Source organism: Crocodylus porosus, unplaced genomic scaffold, assembly GCF_001723895.1.
Source record: "Crocodylus porosus isolate Cpor-Errol unplaced genomic scaffold, CroPor_comp1, whole genome shotgun sequence".
NCBI lineage: Eukaryota > Metazoa > Chordata > Crocodylia > Crocodylidae > Crocodylus > Crocodylus porosus.
Window position 1 is genome coordinate 24,483,286 of NW_017728915.1, and position 22,846 is coordinate 24,506,131.

General features: G+C 41.6%; 1 protein-coding gene across 3 annotated transcripts in view; it reads right to left on the minus strand.

Moving 5' to 3' along the window:
* PEPD (peptidase D) overlaps nucleotides 1-22,846 on the minus strand; it is a 216,477-nt gene that overhangs the window by 42,426 nt on the left and 151,205 nt on the right. For all 3 annotated transcript variants that reach the window (XM_019535851.1, XM_019535849.1, XM_019535850.1), the window contains one exon: nucleotides 2,495-2,643. In XM_019535851.1, coding sequence (XP_019391396.1) covers nucleotides 2,495-2,643 — 149 coding nt within the window. The remainder of the gene's footprint in view (nucleotides 1-2,494; nucleotides 2,644-22,846) is intronic.

Sequence of the window (22,846 nt, forward strand, 5' to 3'; positions counted from 1 at the left end):
AAAGAGGGGACTGCAGAAAGTAGGAACGGTTTCACAGTCAAACTACTCAAGTGCTGCCATAAGAAATAGAATCTATCCCTGTTTTTGCAGGGATATGGGGCGACTGCCCAGGACTGCACCTAATGAGCTGATGCAGCAGAGTCACGTGCAGACCTGGGTGGATGTCCCGATCCCCAGCACGAACCTACCAGCAGCATCCACAGCTGATGCCGGCATGTGCCTGGTGCTGTTTATGGCATGCAGGCCAGGAGCTGGTATAAGCTATAGCTACATGCTATAGGTACAGGATGGTTCAAGTGGAGAGATAGAGGAGGAGTAGAAGCACGAGAGAGACTGAGAGAAATGGCTCTGACCATGAGGAGCAGTGGTGGCCAGTACTGGGAAAAAGTGGGACCTGGCAGCAGACTCATTCACCACTGCTGGGGCTTTTTGGCTGCAGCTGCCTAGAGCTGCCCTGTAGCTCCTCCCTGCTGCTGCCGATGCCCCACAGGCCCAGGATCGCACTAGTAGCAGTGGTAACAGTGGGGAGGAGCCATGGGGAAGCCCTGGCACAGGTTTCAGCCAGCCACAGCCAGTGAGCATGCCTGGTGGCTGGCACAGCCAGCAAGCATGCCAGCCACCAGGTCCTGCTTTCTCCTGGCACCCAGCACTGGCTGCCACTGTTCAATCGGGAGTGTGGGGGGGAGCGGGCTGCCTCTCTCTCCCTCCCTGCAAACCTGAACCATCCCACACCTACAGCATGTCCCCTCGGCTTACAACAGTTCCCACCCTGCATGGGGGAAGCAGCACCAGACAGGCACCAGCATCAGCTGTGGACACAGTCAGCAGATTCCCACTGGGGAATTACAGAAAGTATTGCATCTTCCTTTCCTTACCTTAAAAGAGGCTAAAATTGTTTGTTTGGCAAATTAGAAATGCTAATAACCATGTCAGTCATGTTTGATAAGTTATTCAAAGAATCTGAAAAAGACAGGGTAGTTCTGGAGCTGCAAAGGACACAGAATGCATTAACTATATACATCTGCTTAATATTGTCCACACACAGGAAGATTCTGGACATTGATGCACACACTTCCAGTGTTCGCAGCTGTGAGTACAAAAGGTCTGCACTTTAATAGGCTGGCACACATTTACAAAACCTAAAACCTGCCATTGACCCATGCATTCAATGTGCTCAGTGTGTTCTCTCTCTGCTTTTCCCAGCTCAAAAACGTAGAATGTATGTTTGTATCACACCTCTATCCAGAGGAGGATAACAGAAGCAATATGAGCTTTTCAGTATGAACACTGATGATGTGAACTCAAACATTTCATTAGTATTATTCAGATTTATTTTGAAAGCTTGCTAGCAGCCAAGGCAACTTCCCAAGCCTAGCTGTATACCCTTTTTGCTATTGTTTTCAGAAATCTCTAACTTATGCCACTAGTTGTTAAAGTAAAAAGTACTATTAGAGGTTGTCTACTGAGTTCAAAGACTGTATCATTATTAAAATGGCAAACACCAAGGCTTCATATTCAAATAATCTTGGGACTGAAGGTTCCACTCCAAGTTATCTGGGTGTGCAGTGCTGATGCTAGCTTGTATGACAAGGAAATTGCATGTGTTCTAACTAGAAGTCCGAAAAGCTTGCACATTCAAGATGTGATGGCTACAAGCTACTACGGTAAATTTAGAGGACAAATGTACCACGTATTAAGTACATTTTCTACAAAACTGATCTATTACTCACACCAAGAAATATTAAAGTACCTTCACCAATAAAATACTCAAGGTCACCACAGTAGTTAGTTTTAAAAACATTAGTTTGCTGTACTGAATAAAACAGAATGACAGAAAAATAAGACAGTCATTGCAATGTTCTTTCTGTTATTACTTCATACAGCTACTTTGATTATGAAAAACATGCAACTGACTCGATGAACTGGCTTACAAATAATAAAGGACATATTGCACAGTATCCAGTAGCGTGCTTTCTAATGCTTTTTAAAGTTAATTAGAACGCCTTCTAATATGCACACATCATTGCACTTGCTTGTTCCAAGTTTTCCATTTAATTTATGAATAAAGAGGAAATATTTGCAATATGCTGAAATATGGAAACAAAACTGTATTACCTGATTCTAGAGTCTGTAATTACAACTAAACCCCACCTCAGAATGTTGCCAATATGAAGACTGGCATAACTAACACCTCAAATGGACTTGAAAAAAACCCTATAACTTATTAATACTATAGTAGCTTCTCAGTCTTATTTTCTGACAATACTTGTACAAATGAATTGCATGTGTGCAGGCGATTATGTCTGTGTTCCACTAGGAGCCATTTCAGCTTGCATACAGAATTCAGTATAACGGTTTTAGTTTGATGAAAAGTATTTGTTGACCATTTTTTTGCTCCTTCCAACAATTTCTTATGTTCAAGCATAATTGTTTTGACAACTTGAATGCTGCCATTAAGCTTGTCATTTTTTGTTGACTTGTACTAATCTTTTACCTGGTTTGACTGCTTTCATGACAGCCCGAGAAGACTTAAGCACAGCTTCATAGATGGCCCTCTGGTCAGGAGTGAACCTTCCATTTACTGGGAATGTGCAGGTAATGTCAGAACCATAACAGTAATATTCTCCACCCATGTCAAATAAGCTGAAAAGGAAAGAAACAAAGATGGAAATCCAGGGAAGCAGTAGATCCAACAAACAAACATTTTTTTAGCTTCTTGATTTTGATCAGGTCCATGCTGGCAGGGGGCCAAAATCACAACTATCAACAAAGCACTGTATTGTGACTTTATTGACACGAGTTGTAGTTGCTCAATATTTCTTCATAAATGGGTATTTGCAACCAACCCATTTCTACAGAAAACTTATTTCTAAGGAAAGAAAAAGCTCCCAGAAAATCCCGACTGATGTAGCAGCAAAAGGGCAAAAAAAATCCTTCCCAGCCAGATGTGGCAGCCAGCGAAGCCCATAAGTACAGGAACCACCTAGAGTAGAGCACAGGTATAGCTGTGTCTAGATGATTCCTGACCAATGCTTACCCAACCTCTTCTAGAAGATATGAAGATACACCTCCAAAGATGTAATGTGTCAAATTTGAAGCTACACCTCCAAAGATGTAATGTGTCATGGTCAGACATCCCCTGATTCAGACCTTCACGCTGTTTCTATGCAATGATTACGATCTTAAAAATTGTGAATTTTAGGACTTCTACATGTTCTAGTCTAATGTTACTGAATTATCTTTCACTGAAGTTTCATAGTCAATTCACAGAGTAAAAGCAGAGCTTTTTGGCTATTTTAAAAATGGAATTCAGTTTAATTAATATTTGTAATATGCAAGCCCCAATTTTTATTATATGCCTTGAGTCTACATTCTTCACACTGAGGGTGAATTATGGATCAAACTGAAGTCAGCCAAAATATTCCTACTGCTTTCACTAGAGCTAAGAATTCATCTAGTAAATCACCAGTATGTTATACAGTATTTAGCTCTGGCTCCCCACAAAAATCGGGATCATCATACTAACTTCCTTTGATAAATTAACTCCTCAGATGTTAAAGGTTTAGATATTAAATTATCCAAGATACTAACATTCCTTTAGGAAATACTTATCCAATATCACTAAACTAATCCTCCCTCTCCCTCTTAAATACAGAAAGCTGCTATAATAAAATTAAGATAGTACCAGTGCACATAAGTTGGGGGTGGGAGGGGAACCATTTCAAATTTCACAGTCTACAAAACCAGTCAGTCACACTTGAATACCAGGAGAGAAGAAATAAACTGCAAGGGAAAGACATTATATACCGATTTCCACAGCTGAAAGAAACCAATGCGCCAGCTTGAGCTAGGTTTCAGTAAAATAATTATAGTAGAAATTAATATTTTTCATTACTCAATAACAATTCTCCTTTCAATATCTATTCTGAAGCTCTTATGAATATGATCAACTATGCATTTGGGTTTATAATTTTACAAGACAACAATTGTGATATCCTGGAAGTCAAAATGAGTCTTGCCACTTATGAAAAACACCATAAATTAATAAGTCTGTACGCAAAGGGTTTTGCCCTTTGAGTCTTTATGATGTATAAAAAAGACTCCAATTAAAAGTTTTTTTCCCTCATAGTTTTTGATATTTAAAATTTCAGGTCTTATTTGCAGTTTCAGATAATGGTACCCAAGTGGAAGGCCCCAGAAATAAGTGGGAGCTCAGTTATTAGTGAGTAAATGGGAAGGGACAAGAAAAGCTATTAAAAAAGATCTTTCCTACCAAATGTTTGACAGGCATTTGAGTAAAGTAAGGTTTAACAACAACAAAAGCACGCTACTTTCAATAGGCTGACAAAAAAATCAATTGCTCAGTTTCACTACTTTTAATAGTCTACTTGCCTGGGTTTTTTTGGGGTTTTTTTTTTTGGGGGGGGTTGTTTGTTTGGTTTTTTTTTTTTAAGAACAAGCAAGTAGGACTATATGAACAAACATATGTTTGGGCCCTCTTTATGTATCTTAAGCTAAAGAGCAAAGGACTCATTTATTTTTTCTTTAAGTCCCCTCTAAACACTGAAGCAGACAAGCAACAACCCAAATCCCTATATCAAATCTTTAGAATCATGCCTGTGAGATAAGTACTTCACATCCCATGCCATAAAACACCTTAGGGCTCCACTGATGAACATAATACTCCAATTAATTAATGAATTCTAACTGAACATGAATACAATGTGTTGGCAATTATAATTTTAAAAAAATTAAATAACAATAGTGCCCAAGCAGATCAAGACCGGTTTGATAGGATCTATGAAAACACACACACACACACACACACCATTCCTCAAAGACAAAGTCCCATGAGAAAAATACTATCCATCTCACCCTGCATCTGACACTTGCTTTGTGAGGATAAACCTGTATGTCCATACAGGCAGGGTCCCATGGAAATCATTGTGGCTTTTCTTGGACCCAAAGGGCTACCCATGTGGAGCTGCTTACTAGGTCTTACAAAATGTTCTAAGACACGTTTTATTTTTACTGTTCTTTAGGGAAACTTTGCAGAGCTAAATCACGGCCCCTGCTGTTGCTGCTGCTATTCCTGTCCCCTGCTGGGTCCTCTGCATCAGTCTGGGACAGCAGCAGCAGTGGGGGGGAGATGGTGGAGGGGGGCGGAAAGGAGAATGAGAGGGAAGAGGACATGCTGGTGAGAAGGGACCCGTGCCAAAAGGGGGGGAGGGGAGGGAAAATAGGATTCTTAATTGATTTGGGATTTTTTTCTTTTAAAGTCCCCACTGCTGTTTTTTACGTAGTCACAAAATCTTGAATCCACCCATGTTTAAGAATACAGAATGCAATGTTATAAACAGAAAAATATTTCTTGAACAATTAGAAAACCACACAAGAGACAAGAGAGACAAAAAGCCAGTCCCACACATTATAGTTAAATGGGCTTTTCTAAATACCAAAACAATACAATACCAAACTGAAAGATTACCACTTCACCTTAACACACCCGGTGAAGGTCGGCTCACAATTCAGGCTCATTTCTACTGGACAGAACAGCTTCTACATAAAAGTCCTAACAGATGGATGGAAGGGGAGACCCTGGTTAACATGGTTTCCCTCACCATTTCTCTAGATTTTTGCATTTGGTTGTGATTTATTCTACTTACATCTAAGGCTGCTGACAGATGTTATAATAAAGATGCCATGGAATCTGATGCATGAGCCTAACAATTGCGATTCCCGCCATGCCACACATGCATGGCAGGAAGTGTCATGGTGGGATCTTGCATCAGGACCCATTGTGTTCCATATTGCAGGAGCAAGGGGAGCCCGGGATGGGGGCTCCCAGTGGAGGGAGTGCATGGAGCCCTTGGCTCCAATGCATACCTGAGGCTGGAGGGGGCCATCAGCTGATTGGGACTCCCAGGTGGGACAGCACACAGTGAGCCAAGGGCTCCATGCACTCCCTCAGCAAGTAGCCTGATCAGCTGCCTTAGGCTCCCCGCCAGGGAGGCATGCAGGACTCAAGGGCTCCAATGTGCTTCCCTGGCTGGGACACCAGCCAACCAGAGCTCCCAACCTCTGAAGCACAGAAGTTTCATTTAAGGTGTGACAGGAACCAGCCAGAAAGTTATTATATGTATTTTGTGTAATAACTTTGTGGCTTATTCCCTATTTTATTGCACTATTAATTGAAAGAACATGTGGCCATGTCACTACTTAAGATGCGATTAACCAGTTAATTACTGAAGTATAACGTCAGTGAGGGGCCTAATAAATGATAACAATATAATGTAATATATTTTTAGCCACTTAAACTCTTACAAAACTTTATAGATCTCCTTCCTCAAAAAGTTAAAAACATTTGAGTACTTACATATTCATGTTCTAAAGTCCAAGGTTCGTCTTCACTTTGTTTGTGGAAACAAGGTTGCCCTGATGCAGCTTAATTACAGTTACAAAATATTCCATAATTTCCCCCAGACTAAAAGGTTCAATTAAAGGCACGTATGGTTTAAATACAGAATATAATCAAAGTAACCAAAAACATAAGGCTAGCTGGTTTTTAACAGTACTGGTTTTCCTAAGCCTATTAAAAAGTCACAGACGTCATAAAATACTAATAAAGAAGTTTGAATTTTGATACTGATAAGGTTACTCCAGGATTGATTAATGGAACATCACGAGGTAAAAGGTACACTGGGATAAAAGGTAAATATCAGGTAATACAATTTGCATAGGTTGGATGACCTCTTATAAGAGGAATGTCTTCCAGAGACCAGGTATTCTTAGGGCAAGAAGATCATCCACACTAGACAGTTCAGTGAAAACATATTCAGAGTAAATTATATATCTGGGAATTACTGCTGCTTTTATGGGGGACAGATGGTATTTATCCATCAGTTAATGCTGAATGGCCAGGGGGCCTCTTGAGTCATGGGAAACAATCTGAAATATCACTTCTGTTGCAGGAAATTAACCTAAGTCTGAAAAGATCCTGGTTTTATAACTTCTTTTGCCAGGTTAAATAAGTGGCCAAATATATTTCTTCCAGGTATAAATGCATTTGTGAATTACAGTTCTTCCCTAAACCCCATGAAAAGTGATTTTAGAAACAAGCTCCTCAAATTAATTTCACCTACAATTATTCAAATTCAACATTAGGTGCCAATGGAGAAAATAGAAGGCATATTTTTAAGGCACATCCACAAGGTTGTATGTAGCTGCACATGTGATACATGCAAGTACCAGAATCATGTGTACTAGACTACTTACTAATATGTATACAGTTATCAAGTATGATAACTGCATAAAACACTGTATGCACAACTGTATGCCCATGATATTTAGCCCTACAAGGGATCCTAAGATCTACAGTTCACTCTATAAAGATCATTTCATGTACAGTAACATACCAAAAATCCCTAAAAGCTGAATTTTCACTCAAGAGAAATAGCCACTGCACAATTCTATAAATTATACACTTTGCTTATTAAACAAATGAGTTATGCCAAATGAACATTTTCCTGCTTCTTTTCAATAAGCCTAAATAGTCAAAAAAGGATCAATGGGTCAGACAACAGTTATTACATGCAAAGCTTCCCATTTTTCTTCCTTTAAAACAAAAATAGGGTTGCTTGTACCTGGTTTACATCTGTCCAGGCGAATGCGGCTAGGGTTTCCCATGATCACCACCAAACACACATTTAGTAAGAGTCTGCAGTGATTGCTACTCAGTGGAACAGGCAAAGAGTTTTGTGGGTGACAACTTTTACTGGACCAGCTGCATGGTTGGGGTAAAGTTAGAATGTTTTTGAAAGCAAGGAAATCTTCATCAGGTCTGCCATGTCTTGCATTCAGAAGTTTGTCCAGCTTTATCCCAATGATGCAGCTGGTCCAATAAAAGAAATCACCAACAAAAATTCCTGCATAATTCCTGGACAATCACTCCAACAGTACCAAACTACTGATCAGAGTATGCATGATTGGGTGCCTGGTTGATGAACTGATTTGACTGAAATCTTTGTCTGCTGAGGTTCCTCTGAAGAAATTACGGCTAACCTTGCTTGGCACGACACTTTAGAAAGGATAAGCAATGAACACTCTACCTGACCTTCTCTGGGGTGAAATCATGTGGTATGCAATGGTAACTCATGGTCACTGGGTTCAAGTTCCATTGTTGGTTTTCCCTTCTTACTGTTCCCTATTAGTTTTTGGCCAGCTGGTTTTAAATTATTTCTTTCAGAAATAATAAGCAACAGAAGCCAATTACAAGACTTTTGGGAAGCAAGGACAAAGTCACCAAATTACACAAACTCCACTCTTTAATTTTCAGAACTCCCCACGCTGGTGCTAGTTCTGTATTCATGTACTTTATAATCTCCCTGCCCTCACACATTGCAAAATAATGTCAACATTATTAACTAAATCTGGACAATGCAAAGTATGAGAAAATCAGATAACCTTTCAGGTGCTTTATTGACAGACTGAATTGCTATGTATCAGCAATATAATGTTAGCCAATAAGGTCAAACAAAAGGTAGACTACCTCTACATCTGTTTTACCAGTAACCTTCAAAAATCATTAAGAACATTTTACTTTTCATTGACAAAAAATCCTGACATCACAATTTAAAATTACTTTGAACATGAACAGTAAGTCCAAAAGCAGCATGCAAATGGACTGTGTTGAACTCTGCAGGAATGACATGTAGGAAGGAACTAACAGATCTTCTCTTCTATGAACTCTTTCAGTCATTCAGTAGACGTTTAGAAGGTCCTAGGCACAAGTGAGAAGCACTAATCTAAGCTCTCCACATTCTATGTAGGTACATATCCTGTTCTGGGGAAAAAACATTCAAAGAACATCTTAGTAAGCCCTGTTGTCTTTTAAGGGAATTTTGGGTCCTATGTCATTTATATGACAGAAAATTATATTTGTTACTTACTATGGGCTTAACCATGACTACTTGGTTCATTAGTCACAGTGAATTGAAAAGATGAACAAGACATAGCCTTTATGACTTTCTCAGCATACTTTTACCACAAGGGTATATTCAGAATTATATTTTTGCTTCCAGATCCCGACAAAATATTCAGTGGTTTGATACTGCACTTAAATTGATTCCGAATCTTTGATTCTGAGGACAGCAGAGCACTTGGCATTAGTTTATATATGTAAGCTATAAAATGTAAATGGCCAGCATTCTTTTATCTACGCAGACTGCCAGAGATATTTATTGAAAGAAAGCAACATCTTCTTCTAAACAAATGGTGGTAGGTTTATAGGCGCTCTGACATTTTGATTGTAAAAATCATTTTAATCTGCCATGCAATAAAGCCAACTGTGGCAGAATGGGATATTACAGAGTGAAGCAATGTCATCTTTAGTTGAAGTATCATAACAATTCCAATGATTTGTTAGCAACCAAACACAAGCCAGCAACTGACCTATCCATGAGATGAGGTCCCCTAGGCTTCTGTCTAAAAAGGTTAGGTAAAATTTTACTTCAAAGAGTTACTGCAGAAAAACAATCACCTTACTGAGAAATCGACTTTGAGTTGGATCGCCTCAAGTTCCATGCAAGAACAAATCGTTGTTTACTGTAGTGTTAAAACTAAAGAGCCAACACAGCTACAAAACACAGATGGATTTTATTCTAGTTAAACATCAATTAAACCTTGTTCAGCCTCACTGAAGACCATGCACTGCTTGGACAAAATCTTACCCAGACTGTAACTGGTGAGAAAGTACAAGCTAGAAACATAAATTGCCACCTACACCCCAGGATGACTGGGTTTGCAGGAACGGCCCTTGTTGTACAACTGTATGGCCAGAGCACTGCTGCACTTCAGCAATCTACACCTGGTTAAAACAAAACCTCAGGGACCATTAATAGTTAATACAACTTAGAGCAGAGATACTGTCACACAAGAGGACAAACAGACTTCAAGCTGGTCTCAGGATTGGTGACATAATGGCTTCTTTCTCTTCGTACAAAATGCAGCTCATTCACAGTCGAGGACTGTGCTCTCTGTGCACGCTAATCCTCTTCCAGTCCCAATTTACCTAACGGGACCTGGGTGTGTCCCTAAACCTTCATGCATCTGCTCTACCATGGAAAATTAAAATGCTAGTGCAAACTGTTACAGTAACAGTTATAGTTATAACAGCAGTACCAACCGAACCACTGGCTTTGTTGCCTAAATGTTTTCCAATGAAAGCAACATCAAGAATAAAAGAAGTGGTTATCAGTCCATCCACCAATTAGCACCTACCACCTGGTTTCTTAGATGCATTAAAACTAAACAGTGGTGACTGGAAGAAGGGTAGTTAAAATAGTCCCTAAAAGAATATGGGGTGGGGTTGCAATATGATTGCCATAAGCTAGAGAATACAGAGTTAAATGTGACATACTCTACTTCATTCAGTAGAATCCTGAGTGGCTGGAAAATATTGATAAAAGAAGTAACACTAGTAAGATAACATCCCAAACCACAAAAAAGAATTAAAATAGCCGAAGGGAAAGTCCCACATAGCTCGATAAGGTTTTCCGGGCCAGACACTCCACTTTGACCAGCGTCTGCTTAGTGAAGCAGAGAGCACAAGCTGCCAAAGAGCCAGGACACTGAAGAAGAGAAGACTGTATGTGACGCCAATGGGGAAGGTTCAGGAGAGCACAGAAACGGTACGTGGGAACCAGCTTCCCCAGCCATGCAGCGCCTAACTGTGCGACTGAAACTTTAGTTTTGTGAAAGGAATGGAGAAAGTGTGGTTTGGTGGAGCAGGAGCAGGATCACTTGTGAGTTGTGGAGAGAGGTGTCAAAAGCAGCAGGTACTAAGGCAATCTCTTAAACTTCCCCCTATTTCCAGTATGGCTGCAGAATACAGAAGTTCCTCCTTTCTTCCACAACTATTTGAAAAAAAATACAAGTTGTGGAAGTTCAATTTCATCTCATGGAGCGTGAATTCGAAGCCCCACTCTGGCCACCACTTCAGAGTGCTGGAAGCTAAGAATAATGCCACTAGTCACTGCTTTATTCTAGTCATTCTTTTTCACACCTAAAACATGAAAGTTTGTACTTGGTACAGTATTTCCCTGGCTTTCAATGTTTCTCTGTTATAGACCTATCAGAAAATAAAAGCCTGTGAAAAAAAGAAAAACCAACATTAAAATGAAATAACTCTCCTGTTTACCATGTCTGGTAGAGCTGCAGTGGTCACTTGCTGCAGGTCTCAACTTTCCAGCCACCTTGGTAACCTTACTGCACCCAACTTCTGGTGAGGAGCCCAGACATTTGTTCTGGAAAAGCTTCTTCATCTTGCACAGCTGAAGCTTTGTAGGGTAAGAGGGCAGTACTATAGATAGCATGCCGTGGAGTGGGAGTTACGGCTGGTGTCTCTAGCTGCTGGTGACAGACTGTGGCCATGGTAGTGGCATGAGAAGCTGCAGGAGGTGGAGTGCCAGTGTTCTCTTTTGCACCTGACTGCACCAAGGCTGAATGCCTGACATTTCTAACTCTCCATTTTGAAATGACAAACGCTTGAGTTGTGACTGACTGACTGGCATAGCATGAGCATGTCCAGCAGCAGCAGATAGAAAGGCAAGAGACCAAGAAGAAACCTGGTTGTCTCTCCATCAAACTGAGGCATCACCCCATTGATTCGGACCCAATGATAACACTAGAAAATTATTGTACAAAGTGAAAGATTCACCAACTGCTCTGAAACACCCGCTTTGCATTTAACTCATAGTAGGTACCTATACAAGGAATCTATTTCTAGATGTACTGCACACTCCCAGTTCCTTCGAAGTTGCATACATTCAGTACCATATTTATTCGGTACAACAGGTCAGCTTGTTTTTCTTTAGGTGCTAAAGTCTGAATGTGGGGTGTCTAATTTTCAGCACTTAAGTTTGCACATTTTGGCCTGTGTGTCCACATGGGCTGTGCAACTACTGGTGATCACAGAAGTGGGTGAAACGGCAGACCTTTGATTATTGATTTTTACTGTAAATACTATCAAACCCTCATAAATATGCAGAAGGTCAGTACTTCCAACTTGTGCCATGGGTAGAAGTGAGCCAGTGCCAGACCACTCATAAAGCAATACTTCATTTCATTTTTGACATGTCTCATGATTGTTCTTGGCTCTGAAACAGGCAATCCCAGAGTTACTTAACTCCATCAGCTTCCAAATAAATCTGTTAAGCAGAAACTACTATATACTACATATAGTTATATGCTGCAAGATGACAAATCAAGTTACCAGTCTTTCTGCAGATGGGGCTAAATGAGCAAGCCAAGCATGTACTAATCAATGCAGTAGTCAGTAATTTAGAACAATAGGGCTGAACAGTCATGAGCCAAGAGTGCTATCTGGCCAGCCAGAGGAGAGTGCATTGTTGCCTATTGGGAAATGGAGACTAATCTTCATGGCAGCACCTCAAGATAAAAATCTCTGCCTGCAACCAAATACCACTGAAAATGGGCAATGTTTCTTTCACAAAAGCCATTTAACTCTAGCCCGAAGTGTGGGGCAGGGTGGAAGACTGCAGCTTTACAAACTGCACTTGGGCTGCATGCAGGTGATGGATGATTCTATCAGTCATGATAGGAGGACTCCCAACCCTGCCCTGCGTAGCAATTGGTATTTGGGGTAGGATGTGCAAGGGAAAGACTCAATGCACCTTCCCTCTGAATTGTGTACCTGCTTAACTGCCAGGCAAAATCTGCCCCTATATTTATACTTTGCCATATCTGTGTGCTTCAGAACTACTGTTGGTTAAAATTTCTGACATCAAACTAGGAAACACAGTAAGCAATGAGCTATTTCAAAGAATATTTTGCACATAAGTTGCACACATTTGTATTAACCAAGAGGAACATTTAATTTTTGAGCATTTTGTTCAAAAATATTTTAAAATAATTGTTTTATTTAGTAGCATGAGGCCTCAGACACCTTTCCAAAAGCATAAGGTCTCTACTGTGTGCACAACTATTTTCTTACTTAGAGTAAAAATAAATATGAAAGATTGTATAAAAATGAAGGAAAAAAATAATTAAACACAGGGAAAAAAACAAAACAAATTAACCTGATATGGTTAGAAGACAATTAAGTTCAAACAGGAAAAGTAAAAAAGTTTAATTTAAAAAGAAAACAACCTTTTTATAGTAAAAGCACATTATTACCAGTGACCTTTGCTTTGGTTAGAATATGTGTACATTACAAGCAGTGTTCAAATGTAGAAGGTGGATTATCTGGTGTGAACAGAAAACTAGTTAAATCAAAGAAGGAAATCAATTCAATAGTTACGTGAAATCTTTTTTTAATTTATATTCAAATTGAGATTTTGTGGATTGATAAAATTAATTTAGTCCAGATGCTCTAATGAAAAACAACTCAACAATTTTAATAAAAAATGTAAACTTGTGTTGCAGATTACATTAACTGATTTCAAGGAAATTTTTTTTAAAGAAACATAGCCTGCACTTCTGTAAGCAAACTTATTTCTTCATATTACCTTCTGAAACACAACAGTAACTAGTAACAAAAAAGTTTCAAAAAGGTTAATAGTCCATCATATTTACTTATTTATTGCTACAAAGTTCAAAATTCATAAAAGTGCACAAGGCCAAGTATACTTTGTTTGACTATATAATATTAGTAATCTTTTACCTCTGAAATGTTCAAGTTTTGGGATTTTGCAGTTATCTTAAAATATTTTTAGAATATATACTTTGTTCTTTTAAAATGAACTCCATTAACGTCAAATTATGAAAGTTTGGGGGCAAAGTTATCCGATACAAAAGGAATGGTAGGATCTCACTTTTTAATACAACATTGCCCCCATCTGGACAAAACAATTTTGGTTTATAATGCGTGGCATTCATGTTGTAGCACTAACAATAAAAAGCAATACCCACGTCTAAAAGAAGCTTTGAAAAACTAATGGCAAATGTAACTTTACCTACCTCTTTAATATATCCATTTTTAAAGTTTATCTGTTTCTCCATTGGGATGAAAACCTGACAAAATACTCCCACTATTTTCCTTAAGCAAATGACAGTAGTTCAATCCTCTAAACAATAGAAACGTGTTTTATCTTCACTTTCACTGACAGGGGAAGGATGGGGTGTCTGTCTGTTTGTTCACAAATTGTAATAAATTTATTTTGTGCAATTTTTAAAATAACCTGATGATGCACTATGAATTCAGTACATATGGGGTACATCCAGACAAGCATGCATGTACAGTCTGTGGTACTGCAAATCACATATGCCACACATGCAGGTGCTCACTGCACTGCAAATTTGCAGCACAGCAGTGGTTTCTTTTGATACCAGGAGATCCTGGTGTCCTGAAATCCCAGTCCTGAAAGAAGTGGGGTGGCACATGTGGTGGCAGTGTGCACCACACGCAACCAGAGCCTGGTCAGCCAGAGCTACACTCTGGCCGCCAGCTAGGCTCTGTGCACCCAAATTGTCACTGTAGCCCTGGGAGTCCCCAGGATCCCAAGTAAGGCTGCTGGGGCCAGCGTAGGTGCTGGGCCCAGCTTCTCTTACCCCACCCAGAGCATTTTTCCCTACACCAACCCCATGTGCAGAGGTATGAGCCAGGGCAAAAAGCAGCGGCACAAATTTGTGCCACTGCTTCCCCCCCGCCATAGCAACCACATAGCCCCCCGCCCCATAGCCCCTGCTCGTGGGAATGCGGTCATTTAGGCAAAAATATTCTGGTATTGTTTTTAATATTAAGATCCTATAGTGCATCTTCTTATGCCTAAAAAGAATGTATGCCTAATTTACAAAGTTAACTGTACTCTGTTTAGAAGGATTCAACTGGTATAAGCAAAAATGCATCAATATTCATGATCTAATTTTTGTTATATTATTCAAGGTGTCTTAATACTGTCCCATATGTTTTACCAGGCATTTACAGAGATCCATTTAATTACATGAAGTGCAATGTCTCATTTATTCATTCTACCCATCCTGCCAATTCTCATCTTTTTACTGGCAAGCTCTATAGCAGAACTTTAAAAGTCATTAGTAAAAAACATAATTTCTGGATTGGCAGCTGATGGAAATATTAGTGGGTAAATTAAGACAGGCATTCTTAAACAAAAAGCTATGAAAAACAAAAAACACTAGAAATAAAAGGGGAAAATAAAATTAATTTTAGAAAGGTATAAATTAAAGCTTTATTATGTACAAGCATAGGCAGATCCAGGACTTTAAAAAGGGGAGTGTGGGAATAACTACTAGCACTTCAAGGGTGGCTGCACCCATACCCCTGAAGCCTCTCCTCCACACCACATACTGGGAGAGGCAGGCCCTGCTGAGAGAGCAGCAGCTGGGGACAGGTAGCAAGTAAGAATTTCCCCTTCCTGCTCAATAGCATGTCCCTTTGCCTACCCACCACTGCCAATGACCCTAGCTGATCTGGGAACTGGGGGCAGGGCTCCAGAACTTGCTCTGCTTCCACCGCTGGACCTTCCTGCTGCCCAACCATTCCTGCTCCACTCCAGTTGGGGCTGCATGAGAAGGCAGGTTTGGCTAGGGACAGGGGCAGTGGTGGCAGCAGCAAGGAGGTTTTGCCTCCCTGAGCCTGCTCCTAGGCAGGCTGGGAACCAGGCAGGGAGGATGAAATGCCTATTGCCTCTGTTGTCAAGCAGGGTAAGGTAGGGGATGTGTTGCTGAGCATGGAGGAAAAGGAAGGGGGCAGAATTCTTAGCTGCTGCTCCCATGGTGTCATGTGAAATGGGGGTACTATCACACCTTCTGGGTCTGCCCCTGCATACAAGCATATTTATATACAAAACACATGTGGAGTCTGAAGGCTTCACCTTGGTTCTGGTTGCAAAATGCTGCTAATACCAGCAAGGTAGAATCTGTCTCCATGCATCTATGGCACAATTTTCTTCCAGAAGACAAACTGTTTTGGCACCTTCTGGTGCCAATGGTTTTCTGATGCTTTAAAAATAGGTTTTTTTAATGCTTTAAAAGCAAAACATTAATAAAACTATCATGAATAGAATGTTCCTGCTGTATATTCAGATTTAAATTAGCACAATTTCTTTTCTGCAGCACAAGATTGCTTTCCACACTGCTCCTATCTTCTACTATAATTTGACTAAATGAATAATTAGTATTAGGTTATATAAAGATGGCATATTTAAAATGTCTAAATAGATAGATAAATTATGCCAAGGATGTGTTTTCATGCTGGGATACTTAGGATAAAAACTGTTATTTGAGTTTATAGCATTAATAAAACTTCTGTATTTAGTGCTTAAATGCTGAAATCTAAATGCTATAAAGCCTTGATTATTTTACTGACATCAGTAAAAGGGCATGGAAGTAGCTGCTTAATGATGGCAATGAAGTGGTGTGACAGGACAGCAGACTTCTTCATGAAAAATATTATAGCTCTTTCTAATACTTTCATTAAAATCAGTGAGCTGAACATAGAACACATTAAAAATGGTCAAATAAAAGGAAAAAAATATCACCAGAAACTCCAACATTCCCCCATTTAAACTTTTAAAGTTAATTTTATTATTATAAATAATATATAGCCCTGGAGAGAATACAAGGTTAACATTGTGTCTCTCAGGTCTGCTGCACTTCATAAGTGGTTGATGCTGCACTCTCATTATTTATGATTTCACCTGAGTCCGCCTAATGAATTACACCCTTGGATTTACTCCAGGGCTGGCAAGCACCTTCTATATAAACCTCTTCAGTCATCTGTTTTGCAGTCAGAGCCTAGTCCTGGAGACCTCAAGCATATAAAACTCCAGCCAGCTTCCCTAGGAGTTAGCGTACAGAAGGTATCTGCAGGATTCCATTCATCAAAACACATGGAGCTAGATGGGGGAGTTGCAAATGTCTCTGGAGTCGAGAGCTAGAAAGATCATTGTGTTAATATTGTGAGCTATGGGAGAGATTAAAAATGTTAAAGATATCGAACACTTGAAGCAGAATGTATTATTTTTAGTATTCTATAAAGCAATCCTAAAAATGTTATCAAATGTTTAAGGCTAAAAATACCTAGCTTCCTAAATGCTGAAATTGTGCTAGGGCACATTTATCAACAGCAAATAAAAAGGACCTGCAGCTTAAACTGCAGACAGAGAACAGTGTCTAGTAACAACAGCTACATTCTCTTGGGTGGCACTGGGAGCAGGGACGAGTTGAGATATATTTTCTATATGCATGAAAAATTTGGACCAGCATTGGCATCACACTGTACATTAGAATTATAGAATCATTTTCCTATTTATCAAATGTGGCAGGAACCTAGCTGGATCAATTTAAAAAAATCCCCAATGGATTCATAATAAAGCCTTTAGCAACTTGACAATAGCTGCAAACAAGAGCATGTTTTACTAAACACTATTCAACTAACTGAATGTGATGAACAGATTCTTTTGGATATTTCAAGTGAAAATGTGAAAGTTCACTCTTTCAGTTTTAGATTCAAAAGGTTTGTTAAGCTCATGATGCCATATGTGACTGTTGCCAGGCTACAGAGACACATGGACATATGCCTATCTACATTATAGGGTGCAATGGAAAGAGAGAAGGAAGAATGGAAACCATGGGAGCACAGCATAGGAAATGAACATCTTGCTTGCTCTCTGAACCAATTTGCAAGTAATAAACATTCATGAAATGCAGGCATGTGCCTGCAGTAGCTCAGGCCAGGCATCAGGGGGCGCTAGAGCACATCCTTGGCTGCAGGGAAACTGCTGGGCGCCGTGGCCATCCGGTAGTAGCTTGAAGTGAACTAGCTGGGGGGGGAGTTAGTTCCCCACTCTATCCCACTGGCATGGACATGAACTGGGGTCTGCCAGGCGCTGTGGGACTGGGGTGCAGATAAATGACATCTGGCATGGCCCCTGAGGCAGGGAGGGGGTTATTCTCCCCTCTACCCCACCACACAGCTGGAGTCTGCCTGCCCTGGCTGCTGCAGGTCCCGCTCACTCCCTGCGCAGAGCAAATGGCAGGATAAGCCCCCTCCATCAAACGCTAGAGGGAAGGGGAAATAACCCCTCTTTGCCCCCTAGCCTAAGGGGCCCTGCCAGCCAGCCTCTGGCCAATCCCCCAACCCTGCCACTGGAGCAGCTAAGGTGTAGGACCCTGATGGGGCAGCAGCCCCAGTCTTGGTGTCTGGGGAGTGTGAGCTTCTTCCTGGTGTGCGTGGGGGGTGTGAACAGGGGGTCAGAGCTGCCACAGACTGCATGGGGCGGGTGGCAGCACCTGGGCTCAGAGGGCACCATAGGCCCCCAAATCCCTCTAGCACCACTGCCACGCACCCCATGCAGTCTGCAACAGATCTCCCCATGCACAGTGTGGCCACTCTGCTGGTAAGAGGCTCATGCTCTAGGGCACCATGACAAGAGCAGCAGCCCTCATTAGAGCCACTCCCCTCTCATCACTCCAGGGCAGTGCCAGAGGCCAGCCAGCATGGCCCCCTTAGGTGGGGGTCAGGGAAGGGGGTTATTCCCCACTCTGGCCCCAGAGGACCACAGCAGGATCTGCTAGCCTCAACTGCCACCACTCACTCCCTGCAGGTAGGGAGCAGCAGAATAAGTCCCCTCCACCAGACACTGGAGGGAGGGGGGAATAACCCACTCTCCCTGCCCCATGCCTAAGGGGGCCATGCTGGCCAACCTTTGGCCCAACCCGCACTGCAGCAAGGGGGAAGCGACCCTGATGGGGACTGCAGCCCCTGTCACGGTGTCCTGGAGCGTGAGCCTCTTCGTGGAAGGGGAAGGGGAGGCGCACTGAAGGTGGGGGCACACTGCAGGTGGGGAGAGCTGCTGTAGACTGCACAGGGCAAGTGGCAGCAGCACTAGGGAGGCTTGGGGGTCTGTCCCCCTCTGAGCCCTGCTCTCCAGTTTGCAGCAGCTCTGACCCCTGCTCATGGGCCCTCTGCCAGGAAGAGGCTTTTGCGCTCCCCAGATACCAGAACAGGGGCTGCTGCCTCACCAGGGCCCAGTGGCAGGGTCAGGGCCCAGCCAGAGGCTGGCCGACATGGCCCCTTAGGTGAGGGGGCAGGGAGGGGGGTTACTTCCCCCTCCCTCCAGTGTCTGGTGTAGAGGGCAGGAAGGGGCTTATTCTGCTGCTCCCTCCCTGCAGGGAGCAAGTGGTGGTGGTTATGGCTAGCAGATCCTGCTGTGGTCCCCTGGGGGCAGAGGGGGAATAACCTAAGGGTTGGTGCCCAGCCAGAGGCCAGCCTGCATGGCCCCTTAGGCAAGGGGGCAGGGAGGGGGGTTATTCCACCCTCCCTCCAGTGTCTGGTGTAGGGGACATGAGGGGGCTTATCCCACCGCTTGCCCCATGCAGGGGGTGAATGGCAGCTGTGGCAGATGGATCCCACTGCGGACCCCTGGGGGCAGTGGGGCTAGAAGGGAGAATAACCTCCCTCCCTGACCTCTCTGCCTCAGGGACCATGCCGGTTGGCCTCTGGCCATGCCCTACCACTGCAGCAGCAAGCAGGGAGCACCAGGCAGACCCCAGCCTGGGAATTATACCCCCTCCCTGGCCAGTTCACTCCAAGCTACCTGGCCAGCCACTAACATATCCCTGCCGCTGGAGACATGCAGGTCTGTGCTGGTGAAATGTTGGGGGGGGGGCAGGGGATAGCAATAAACCTCTTCCCTGATCCATCCTGGGGCCAGCCTCTGGCCAGGCCACTGCCCTGACTCTCCCTGCCCCACCTAGGGAGCAGAGGGGCATGGTCAGCCCTGCTCCACTGGAACAGAGAGCACAGCATAGCCCAGAGAACATGCTGGGATGCTGGGGGATTCTGGTTTAACTTAAACCAGGAAGGGGTCTAAGACATAAGTTGCATAAATCAGTCTGAGTTCAATCAGTTAAGTCTGATTCAACCAGGTTTATCTCACACTGGTTTCAGCCACTTTGAAATGGGTTTATGTGCACTGAACTTAAGTTCTGTTACAGGTTTAAACCAGTTTCTGATCACTTAAACCGGTTTATGTGTAACTTCTGTCCCTAGCCATCAGGTCTCAGTATACTAGGCTCCAAATAATAAGCAGAACATTTGGGGCCCAATGGAGCTCATCCTCACCATATCAGGTGCCACCACCTCCGGAAAGCTTCTTCTTCCTTCACTCTAAACTTTCTATTTTTCCCCCCTCCTTCTTGCATCACAGCCTTTTTTGCCAGCTGCCCCCTTTCCCCAAAACTGCCCAGTGTCCCAGGCTACAACATTAGTAAGAAGAGAAAAAAAAACATGCGCAGGAGGATCAACATTAAGCTTGTTGGAATAAAATGGAAACGTTTCACAGGAACATTTAGTGAAAAAGGTTTCTCTGCTCCAGGGTTGAATTTCTCATCAAAACCAGAGTGAGAGGAGAAAGGAAGAGGAGAGAAGGAGATTCACTTGAGAAGGGTCTTGAGCCAGAGTTTCCCATATCCTTGGGGAGTATCCCAATTACTGTTTCACAGAGTCAGTCTCTTTCTTTCCCTCCTTCCCTGGTCCAATAAATATTACATTTATCTATTCATACAAAGTGAGTGCATGTGTGGGGAGGGCTGGGGAAGAGCCAAGGGAAGAGAGAAACTCACTCTAGAAAGGGAAGTATCCTGACTCCCTTGCTATTGGCTCTTTCCACTGAATGTGGGAAGTTCTAGTCACTGGTGTGAATACTAAATTTGAACATGGGTCTCCTATATCTAAGGTGAGCACCCTGCCCATCTGGGTCACAGGCTATTCTTAGGTGGGCTTGTTTTTTGCAAAAAACTTTAGAAGGTCTTGGGTTCATCTGGAATAGAGCAGGAAAAAATTGTGAAATTTACAATCAAAGAAGAGCTTTTGCCTAGCTCCAAGCCCTTTTTGTACAATAATCTCTCTCAATCCTCCTTGCTCATGCCTTCCCTTTTTCACTTTCAAAATCATTACCACAGCCTACCTACAGGAATAGCAGGTATTTTATGACAAAGTAAATGCTGCAATATCCTAGCATAATGTAACAAATTTTAGCCTTCAACTCAATTTCTATTCATGCTACTGTGGGTTGAAGATGACTCAAGAAAATCAGTTTTTGTAGCTTAACTTGTCTTTGTGTTATCACAGTGGATTGCATTTGTAATATATTGATTTGATAACATTTTGGGTATAAATATATATTTTAAAGTAAATTTTAAATTATCAGACTTGCAGTACTTTTTCGTGATTTGTGTGTAAAGTCAGCCTATGGTTTGCTTGCATGACCTTTGTGACTCTATGAATAATATATGCTTGCTTTATGAAAATAGCTATTTCTGGTAGGCCATATTGATTCACTTGTTCACCATGTGGATGTTAATTTAAAATATATGAACATGTATATGGAATGCTGGTTTGCCTTAATAGTGGATATTTACAGCTAATGTAATGTGCTGGTTTATAAATGAATGTATCAATCTATAAAGCATATAGATGTCTCCAAAAAAATACAATACATTGATTGTATGTATGACTTCATATACTTTATGCAAACCTGTTACTGTGCTGATTTCCCTCCAGGAAAGTCACACAACAAAACTTCATTTGCGTTTCCTTATGGTGCATCTGAATATATGTAAAAAGCATTAATCATTAACTCCATTAAAGAAAGAAAGCATGTGTTTAGTTGTTATGTGGAACCAAAAGAATGGGTCCTCCAAATCAGGTTTTTCAGGATTCAGATGCTTCACTGCTTACTTTAGTATTGTTTACTATGTAATAAGATTGAACAGCTCATTTTTGTAACTTACAGACAACTACAGTAATTAAATGATTTTTAAAAGGAAAAGTCTACCGAAGAATATTTCATGCAAATCTTGCTTTTCTTTCCAAAGTGTACTTCAGATCTTGTAAGATTAATTGAACAAGCTATACACCAGTACCCATACACTGGCATTCTTACTTCTCTCCAACTAACAAGGAAGAAGCCCTATTTTCCCCCTAAGCTCAAGTGTTATTTTGCAGGGCTTCCCAAACTTTTCCAACAGGGGGCCCCCGGTAGCCAATAAAAAATTCTATGGGAGTTCGTCAATGTCATTAAAGTAATATTCGAGTAAAAATGTTACACTCTGTGTATGTTTGAGGATTTTCACACTTGGAGCATGCACCATTTTCTATTTGCCAGTCTACAAAAAAGGCCCATGATTGAAGCAGAACTATTGGTAAAAGTATTGCTCAGTGTTCTTCAACTCCTAAGGAAATAATTATTCCAAAATGAAAACTTACAAATTTGCAATAGCACACAGCAAGGCTCCCTGTGGCTATAATAAGATGCATTGTGATGAAGTAGGATAGCTTAAGAGTTTTTAAAGTGCTTCCTACAAAACCACCCAATGGCCCTTGGGATGCATGCACATGTGTTTAAAAAATGATTTTTGTAGAGCTCTGTTAAACCATCTCTGACAGCCTCCTGTTAGTGAGGATCTTCCACCTCAGAGCAACAGATTATACAGGGCACTACAGACTGACAACCTATATAGTCACAAAAGAAATATAAGTAGCATCAGGGAAGATCTCTATGAGAATTACTGACCTGCCCATTACTCAAACCTCATTTACATCTTGATTATGAAACATGATTAAGGTTGGATTTAGCTAACATGTATGAGCTACAGAGGCCTAAACTGGAAACTCTTCTTAATGAAGATGCAGGATAACACTTTGGTTAGGTGCATGAGTAACTGCCCAGTCTTCTCCTCAGGTGAGAACACAACCAGTTAACACTGAGCTTACAATATTACACTGCAGCCAGCCTAAGGAAAAGGGAGTTTCAGTGAGGATTAGCTAACATGTATTAGCTAAACCCAATTGAAACTTGAACAT